General features: G+C 30.3%; 1 protein-coding gene across 1 annotated transcript; it reads right to left on the bottom strand.

The window, feature by feature from the left end:
* Window positions 1-2784: 2784 nt before the first annotated feature.
* On the bottom strand, window positions 2785-8800 carry LOC110094133 (aspartyl protease family protein At5g10770-like). Its single transcript, XM_020819288.1, has 2 exons — window positions 8740-8800; window positions 2785-4016 (listed from the first exon to the last, which is right to left on the bottom strand). The coding sequence occupies exons 1-2, from the start codon at window positions 8798-8800 to the stop codon at window positions 2785-2787; spliced, it is 1293 nt and encodes a 430-aa protein (XP_020674947.1).
* Window positions 8801-10184: the final 1384 nt, after the last annotated feature.

Genomic DNA, 10184 nt, shown 5'->3' with positions numbered 1-10184 from the left:
TCGTTCGTATGAACAGGATATCGTACAATATGATCAGTTCAGAGGAAACTTTGAATTAGTCTAAATAAATAAGAACCCATCTAATTTGTACTATGGACATCATCTATATGAAGGAACCTTCGTACAGTACGATCGATACTTAGAAATATTTTCTACCTGCAGTTTGTTTAACTCCTTATAGGGGAAAAAATTGAACAAATCATTTCCTATGAAATGACTTCATATAGTACAATCGGTTTAAAATTTTCAAATTTTAAAGACTCACCCAGTGTGTGTGTGTGTGCACAGTTATTCAATTTTAATCACACTATCTCTAACTTAATAAAAATAAAAAAAATATAGACTTCATTTACAATGAACTCTAATCTAATCTGATTTGAAGTTTTCAATAATCTAGAGTATGATTTCCTTGAAATATTAGTATACACAAAAAAAAACAAAAAAAAACATCCAAAACATGTTACAAGAAATTTTAATTAAAATAATAATATTTGGAATCATAAAAAAAATACATGTTGCAGGAATATCAACAATCAAAAAACTAAGTTGTAACTATTTCAACACTTATGATTTTTAAACATTTTCTTGCTCTAATTTCTAATATCCATATAACAAATGAGCAATGATGAACTACAAATAAATAGATCAAATATTTTTCTATATGAAATCCTAAAAATTTTACTTAATAACTTAATGGGAATTTTCCAACAACTTTGCACTCTCTCCAAAAGTGTATTTGATATACATAGCATATATCATGATAGATTATTATAAATTTTAGAGGTCAAGTAGTATATATCATAAAATAAATAGTATTAGCTCCATTACCATAAGATATAAACATTATACATAAAGCATGTATTATAGGATTACGTTGATATGAAATAAAAAAAAAAATTCAATCAAGATTATTGATTATCTTAATCTAATCATAAATTTTATCAATGATTCATTTTTTTATGAATTAGTTGTTATAAAAATTATTGGATTAATTTGTGTATTAGCAACTTTGGCAACAACTTCAACAAAATTGAGGGTTAGCATTGGGCAATATACACCTTTAAAGCCTAAAATGAAAGCTCACAAAATTAAAATAAGGATATATGAAATGTTCTAATGTATAAAATAACATATCAATTAATAGGTCAGTACTCTAATCAGTTTATTATCCTGATTAATTGTAGCCAATATGGTTGGGTGATTTGGTTATGGTAGAGCTACTAAAATTTTAGTCAGTGGTTATTGGATTTATTACCTTCCACAGCTAATTCAATAAACTAGTGATGAGTTGAGTGTGATTTTTAATGCCGACTAAGTTGCATTTTGGCTAATAATGCAAATTTACAACCTGAGATAATGACCATATCGAGCTTAAATCCAATTTACTGTATAATTTGACATTTAGGCCACCAATATATCATGCAATGATTGGAATATGGGACTCATTTAGATTGTTCCATGCACTCAACCTATAGAATTCATCTATATATTCACTTATAGAATGAGCCCCTTACATACAATGCTTATATTTCAGGTAAAGTATTTGCTCAAAAATAATGGGAAGGAAATGTGCCCTCAAAAGCTATTTCATCCTATTCCAACTCCAAATCTATCATTTCCCTTCTCTATGTCTCATTTACAAATTTTGTGCCCACCAATCAATAGCGCCTTCTCTCAACCTGCAAGCAACATACTTCACTTGTTTTTTTCGGTTCAACCTCCATGTACTAAAAGAAGATTTCAATTACATGTTCCTAGTCCTAATATTCTTCGATGAACAGACATAGGTCTAATTTCAAGTGAGAGCATTAGTCCTCTCAAGCCCCCTTAAGTTGCAATTTTATTTCACTATAAAAGCTTAATAACTTTGGAACACTTTGGATAGGTCTTCATTCTCAACGCTTTTGGCCCCACTTATTGAAGCATGAGCTGGAGATTAGAACTTTTTTTTATGGACGAACATAGGTTTGAGAATTATATAATAAAAATGGGTAAACATACACATACATGAAGATTGCAGATAGTGATGGAGTTAAATTTTTTTTTTTTTGTGGTGGCATAATATTTAGAAATAAATTCTTCAAAATTATAAAAATGTAAATCACATAATTGATCATTATGAAACTCTCATTAATTTGTTAGTTGAGAGATTTGGTTATCAATTAGAGGCCATGAGTGCTATGGCTATGTAAGTGATCAGTATGTGAGTTTGCCTTAACTAGACAAATGTCCCCATTATAAGGAAGATTGGATTGGTTACATTAAAGCTTCAATGTGTTAAGCTTTGTGGCTAAATGGGTTGGATAAACTCACAAGCCTAAACTTCTTCCATTTATCGAATAGAAAAAAATTTAAATTGAATCCTAAATGAGAACAAAAAGGATCAAGTTGAAGAAAAATATGTGATGATTTTAGTTTGTAACAGTATGACATTGAACAAAAATCATCAAAAAAAGTCATTTTCATTTTTAAGAATAAGCTCTTTTGTGAAGAAAGGTGACATTTTAACTCTGTTAATAAAAATTCTATCCTCCAACAAATAATTTCATTATTTTCCCTTAGTTATAATAAAATTAAGCACATCTTAACGATTTTGAAGAAGTCAAATAAAGTTGCCTTTATTTGATATTTAATTATTTCATAAAATTTGGATACAATCAAACTTTTTCTTTACCACATTTATTATTCCGCATGCCCCAATTTTATAACCAATATGATGAAACCTTTTCATTCTAGCCACATAAATAAATTGCTTTTAACTCAATCAACTCGATCGATCCATCACTAGCTACAACCATTTATCCCAAATCCAATTTGTAAGTTCCCCACATCATAGACTACATCAAACCTGCGTTGCTGTAAATTACCAATAACCACAAGCTCACTATCATCCTTATTTTCAACGAATGCTAAGCAAGTTTGAGATTTTTTGCCCAACAAAAGTATCCCTGAGGTATCTAAGTTAGTTGTCACTTCACCGTCATAGATCAACAAAATCTGTGGCACCACCACCTGCTCAAAGTTAGTGAGGTCATAACATGTGTCGAGATCAAACAATGGTGGAGCCATTGGGTAATCGGTCATTTTTTCTCGGAAAATGTTACGTAGTGCAGAGTAGACAGTGGGTGGAAGGTGCGTAAATGAGGTTCCAGAGTCCAACAAAGTTCCAGGGCCACTAAATATAGTAGGTGAAAGGGGGAGCCTTTCACCCCCAACAGAAATGGCGGTGAGATTGATGAAGTAGTATGATGGCATTTTTGGGTTGGTTAGCATCGGTGTATACTTCACACCAAGGGCTGCGCTACCTAGTTCAAGATATCCAACTTTGTTGGGCCCTGATGGTAAACAATATGAGAATATATTATTATACAACTGAGTTGTTTGCGAAATAATTGAAAGAGCCCCTCGGCCAAGGCCTAATATTCCATCAACGTGCCCAAAATATCCAGTGTTATTATCTCCACAGCCAAAGTGGATGTTTTGTATATTATCATCAGAGAATTTTAAGGTGTCTTGAATGAGTGAGCCTTTAGAAATAGTACTATCAGTATATCTTTGCTCGTAGAGGCAGGTGAAGGTAGAGGAGCAACCAAATCGCGGGAGTTGGATACAATAGTTAGAGGTGCATTCGATGGTGGTGAAGGTGGAGGATTGGGTTGGGTCAAAAATTGGGTCTTTTTGGTTATAACAGTTAATGCAGGGGAGGCATTGGGTCCAAGTGAGATCACTACCAGTGTCAAAAATAACTGTGAAGAACTTGGTAGGGGTTCCTAGGCCTATGCTAACGATATAGTCAAAGACACCAAGAGAATAATCAATTTTTGCTGGAACTCTTGCAGAAAGGGAGCCGCCAATAACGTTTAGGCCGGTGGTTGCATTGGCGGCCTGGTGTTGGATGTATTCAACACGGGCTTGGTCTTGACGGAAGATATCAACATGTGACGGCTTGTATTGGTGTGTTAAGGATGAGCATGGGCCATGCTGGTGGACCACATTGAGCTTGGAAGGGCTCGTGCCTGTCACAATTTAGAAAACTAATTAATGAAAGTATTAAGTTTTTTTTATTTCTTTTGCATCACATGTAAGCTTGTAATGTCTATCAAATGAGCCTATGCTAGATATCTAACAAATGAGCTTAATTTCTGCTTGAATTATAATTATTCTAATTATTTTATAAAAATAGTCTCTAATATTGTATTAAGAAATTATAAAAATTGCTCACAAACTTTTATTCAGAAAGGAACAGGAGCTGCTCGGCAACAGTGACTTAATGTCAATGACGTGGTGTTCTCCGGCAAGCTCTCGTGCTGATACTAGAAATTTCTTCTCAATTAATAGAAAAAAGAAGAACATATTGAGAAGAATAAAATATGAGAGTAGAGAAGAAGAAATCTCCATGAGAATAGAAATTTGAAGCTCTGCTTAGAATAACTTGGAGGGGTAAACCCAGTGGTGGTGGGGATTTATAGGCGGTGGATTATTGCGCAAAATGGGGTTTTATGTATTTAATTTAGAAGATAAGTAAATCTTATAAGGGAAGATTAGGTCATTGGAGAAGTGATCACTAAGGGTTTTGACCTAGAAAGAAGAAAACAAATGTCTATTGGCTAGGCTTGTTCTTGTATTACCATGCTGCTTTTTTCTCTAGTTTATATTATATATGAAGTTAAAATATTTTTGCATTCCTATCAATCCAAATTTTTTGAAAGGTTTTGGCCATCATTTTTGGCCATATGTTTTCTCAATTAAAAGACATAACAACTAATACTGAGTTTTGAAAAGTTAGAATATGCTTCAAACTTTCCCTTGACATAAAAACTTTTTTTTTTTAAGAAAACAAAATAGCACAAAAGAATTTGATAGTATTATGAGTGAGAATTTATCTTAGACAATAGCTCAATTATCATTTAATTAGAGGATTTTATAGCAAATAATTAGATTTTTACAAAATGGCTAATTTATTTTTGAAAATAAAAAATTTTACTAGAAAATAAAAGAAATTTTTATCTATGTGTAGAATTAGATTATGATGATAAATAAAGTTTTATTATATATGGGACCTAAATTATGTTTGTTGAACTTATTGGGGGGTTGAACAAGTTCTCTATGTGCTTGGGTTCTAGTGTTTTGTACCAAATGGTTTTCCTTTGTTGTATAGCTTTGCGACACTGGATAGTCGAGTTTGAGATGGAAAGAGATAGGAGCTTCGCAGTTCTCTAGATTTCAATGCTATTACAATTTTAGTTACACTAGAGACATAAATTTGATACTGGTGGCACTCCTAACCTGGTATAGTAATGTTGCAAGTGGGGCTGGACATTATGGGGTATCAAAATCTAACATAAGCTAAAACTCGACATAAACCCGACCAAGAAAATATTGAGTTTGGGTTAACTCATTTGTTATACAGTTCAGGGTTAGGTTTGTAATTCCAACCCATTTGTAAGATTGGGTCAGGTTCGAGTTTTCCCAAAAACCCAAAAATAACCTAGATTGACACATTTATAATCCTAAGTAACCTATCTCATCACTTAGTCAATACATTATCGTGTCTTGCTCACTATATCGTCGTGTCACTCGCATCACTCTCTTATCACTACATCATCGTGTTTCCACTTCCAGCTTGCCACCATCTTGCCCTTGCTCCTACTGTCATAGTGGTGCCATCTCATTCGAGTTGCCGCTGCTGCCTGTCGCTGTCATCCCACCGCATTGCCAATGCCTTTTGACGAGCACGTGATTGCTACCCTCATGGATTGAGTAAGATAAACTTTGTAACCCACACGAGTCAAGTTCGTGTTAACAATCCTTACCCATTTCCAAAACTAGGTCGAGAAAGTGTTAACCCGTTTGAATCCGTGTCAAACAGGTTTGACCTAACCGGACCCGTAGACCCATTTTCACACCCTTATTGACAATTTTTAATTCTCATTTCTCTTGTTTCACTTGAAATATTATTGCCCTTGGTCAATTTTTTTGTATAATTATTTATTACGAGTAGAGAATGACATAAATTATAAAGAAAAATAAGTATAGAGTGAGAAAGAAAGAAATATGTACAAATTCTGCCAATTTTTATAGTAAATTTCTTAGTGTTTTGTGTCTCTAGTGTTTTTTTCTTATTTCATATTTTTTGAGTTTAAATCCAGACATTTTTTCAGCTGCATTTACTCTTTCTTGTTTGTAAATGTTGTATGGGTCACTTTTCCTACTCAATCTTGTGAATGGAAATTTTTCTTAAAAAAATGCCTATTTATGTTGGAAAGGGCTAGTTGTAAATAGAAATTGTTAATGCACTTAATGAAATTCACAGAAATAGAGTTTGTCACATAGATAGAAATCTGATGCAATATTGTAACTTAAAATATCTACAAAAAAAAAAACACAAATTGTAGTGGAGATTTAAGATACTTAGTTTTATTGCACATGCATTAAATTGATGTGAATAAAAATATAAATATAAGAATTCATTTTAAAAAAATTTAAATTAATTTTTCTTTGTTAAAAGATAAAATTATTAATTTTAATACGATAAAAAATTCTAGTTATTAATTATATTAGTGATAAATAATAAATTTTTTTTAACTTTGATCAAAAGAAATGAGTGCAAAATATTTCAAAAAAGAGAATATATATTTACAAAATTCTAAAATTTTCTTAGCATCGATCAAAAGAGTGGATAAAAAATAATCTCCTAAATATTTTAAATAAAAATAATCATTAATTAGGAAACGAGCTATTCCATTGTTCAAGTGACAAAAGAACAAATTATTGAGAACAGACAGATTATGCACTCATAGATAGTTGAAAATGTTGAAAACTTATAAAGTAGTAAATTAGCATTAAAAATAATAGCTAAGTCCAAATTCTAATTATCAAAAGGATCGACATAATATATTGTGTTATGGAACAAAGTGAGGATGGTCAGGGCAAATTAAATTCTCAAATACTACAATTTAGAAAATTTGTATTTTTTTTTATTGAATCTTGGAAGGAAACATCCAATATAGCTTTGGAAAATTAAAAAAAAAAAAAAAAACAAGTCAACTAAATGAGACAAAATGTAATGAAAATTTACTCTTGAGAGAGGCCTTATTGAAAAGAAATGATAATAAGATTTCATCCTTCTATTACTTTACATGTTTGTTCTTACTCAATTATTAGAGGAATGAGTCAAAAGACTGTTCAGTAGTTCCACAATTGGCAGGTAACAATGATCTGGCAAAATTAATAATTGAAAGTATCTCAATAAATAAATAATTTTCTCCAAATTACATATTACACTATAACAAAAGATTAATACATAAGAATTGATCATTTCAACATATAACAAATCAATCATTATTAAATTTTTAAATAAACTAAACATATAGATATAATACATTTGTCAATTCATAGTATAACATACAAGCCCATCCTCTCATCAGCTCCACTTTTGTAAATGGCAAATCATTATCAGAATGACAATAGCTTTATATGTTAATTAAAAAAAATGATCATATTCATATGCAACAACATCATACAAATAGCTAGAGTTCACAAGGATGAGTTGATTCCATTATTAGCTATTAGCTAACGACAAAAAGGGTATTAGATCAGAAGATATCTAAAATAAAATAAGTAATACTGGAACAAAAAATTCATTAGAATCATAAATAATATAATTACCAAAAAACAACCACGATGAAATCATAATCTAAATGCCTAGTAAAACTCTTTATAACTTTATTGAAAACCCACCAACTATCGAGGGACTCATAAGATAATTATAAATTTACATAAAAATTTAACATCAAGTTCTATAAATTATGTATACGTTATCAATAAACTTACACAATATCATCATAACAAATGATTGTTTTGATAAGCAAGACATATTTTCTAAGTGTAATGTTTAAATATGAAGAAAATTTCTTAGAACTTAAGGTTTTAAGAATTAGCAAAACATAATATAAGTATGTAATTTTTAAATTTAATGAAGGAAAAAAATTTTATCAAATGTTATTTTTGGAAGATTAATTGACACCTATATTTTTGGACGATTACTATCTATACAGGTTAAATTGCTAAAGTTAGCCATCAAAATTAATAATAAAATTTCCTCAATGGAATTTGAAGGAAAAAAAAAATCATTTAAGCATCATATATAAATTAATTACACTTAATCATTATATCTCTATTTCATATATGAAGCCAAGAAAAATTTATAGAACATGTTAATATTTTTTCCATATAATATAAAAATTATATTATGTTACCAATTTCATAAATATTTTATTTTTCTTTTGGCTTTTATTATCTATATAGTCCTCGTATGGACTAACCATGAGTTAATTAGGTTTTGGAGTTTTATAATCCTTACATGCTAGGTGGTTACAACATGGACATAATGATTGGCTTGCTTAGAAATTGTAATGAAATACATGACAATTGTAATTTTATTAATCATCATGATAGAACTTATCATATGATGACATTATTCTCCAATCATTTTTGGAATTATTAAAAATAAATATTTTATGCATGCAACCTCATAAAAGAAGTTACTAGAAATAATGACTATAATGAGATGCTATACAAACTTTTATATTGTTTACCAATATTTCTTTAGTTATTTATATTTTGCCTACCCATGGAAGATCAAATCATGAGATGAACTTGGTTAGAAAGAGCTAAAATAGTCCTTTAAGAGGGTAGGATTAGCAAAGTTAGGGTTTTCTAGTCTATGGAATAATATGCCTTTCATCCTTGCTTGAACATAACCAAATGAAGCTGCATCCTGCAACATTTCATTCATCATCCTTTCCAAGCCAAATATCGAGCTTTAAATTCTACTAGCAAGTTCTGGTAGAGATGGTGTGGGTATTGATATCTCAACAAACCTAACATGGGATTCAGAAGTAAAATTAAAATCTAGCACTGAAATACTTGAGATTCGCATGAGATAGCTCAATTGTATGTAATAGTTATAAAAAAAGTAATAGAATTATCACTAAGAAGTTTATATATAATTGCTAAATGTTAACATGAAAATCTTTTTTCTTTGCCAGAAAGAACTTCTAATAAAATTGAAAATGATAGCTTTTATCTACTTAAAAAAAAAGAAGATATCACAACTGATTACTATATGAATTGTTCTATAAATTCCTATAAGATTAGCTTGTTTACTTTCTTACAGAAGGTGGTTGCATTACTTGGTGTAGTGGATGGAACTAAATGAGACTATTATAAAAGTCACATTATAGAGTGTATTGATTTACAATCCATCTAATGGGTGGGGCAAGCATAGGGTTTTAAATTCATTAATGACATACATTATATAGACCCATAATTGAATTATTGGTCTGATGTTTTTGGTATGTTATCATTTGATATAATTAATTGGGGTGGGTTAGGTGGTTCCATTTATGGTGTTCTAAGATACTATGAGATTGATTGGTAAAAGCGCCTTGAAAGATAGATAATTCTTTTAAAATAATCTTACAAATTTCCTCAACTTCCTAGAGTAAACCAATCAAGGAATAGTTATTATTCGACCCATCAAAAGTGATATGATTAGTTCATTAGAGCTAATGGAGGTAATAGGAGAAAGCCAATTATTTATTTCCTATTATTTCTCAAATATCTTATATTGGAGAGAGTTTAAACTTCAATTTAAAAATAGATATAATTTTCTTAAATATGAAGATCACTTGATGAGAGTTATTATAGATTGACCTTAAAAATATCTATATTATATAGATGACAATGAAGATTACCCCATGTCTTTTCAAGACATACGAAGATCGACAAGGAGGGTTATTATGTCCATATAATTATATTTGACAATTTGAATATTTATATTATAAGTGGGAGGAACCTCTATTCTATCTATGATGATGCGAGAATCTTAATATGTGTAGCATAATACTTCAAATTTATTAACATCAAATAAAATTTAAGACGCTATCTGCAAAGTACGGTAATGATAAATTTGCTCTCAATTGGGTCTTTATTGATGTTAATAAATTGGGATAGAATTGGGCCTTTAAGAGCTAAATTGGCTCTCAATTTTATTTCAAATCCATCATCCTTATTGAATAAGACGCTATCTGCAAAGTACGGTAATGATATTTGGGAAGGTGGACATAGATGCTATTCTTCTTCTACTTGGAAAATTATTTTGAATGGATCTAAGCACTTAT

Source organism: Dendrobium catenatum, unplaced genomic scaffold, assembly GCF_001605985.2.
Source record: "Dendrobium catenatum unplaced genomic scaffold, ASM160598v2 fragScaff_scaffold_621, whole genome shotgun sequence".
In the NCBI taxonomy this organism is placed as follows: domain Eukaryota; kingdom Viridiplantae; phylum Streptophyta; class Magnoliopsida; order Asparagales; family Orchidaceae; genus Dendrobium; species Dendrobium catenatum.
Note: the sequence above shows the minus strand (reverse complement) of the source record. Positions and strands in the feature narration are given on the sequence as shown.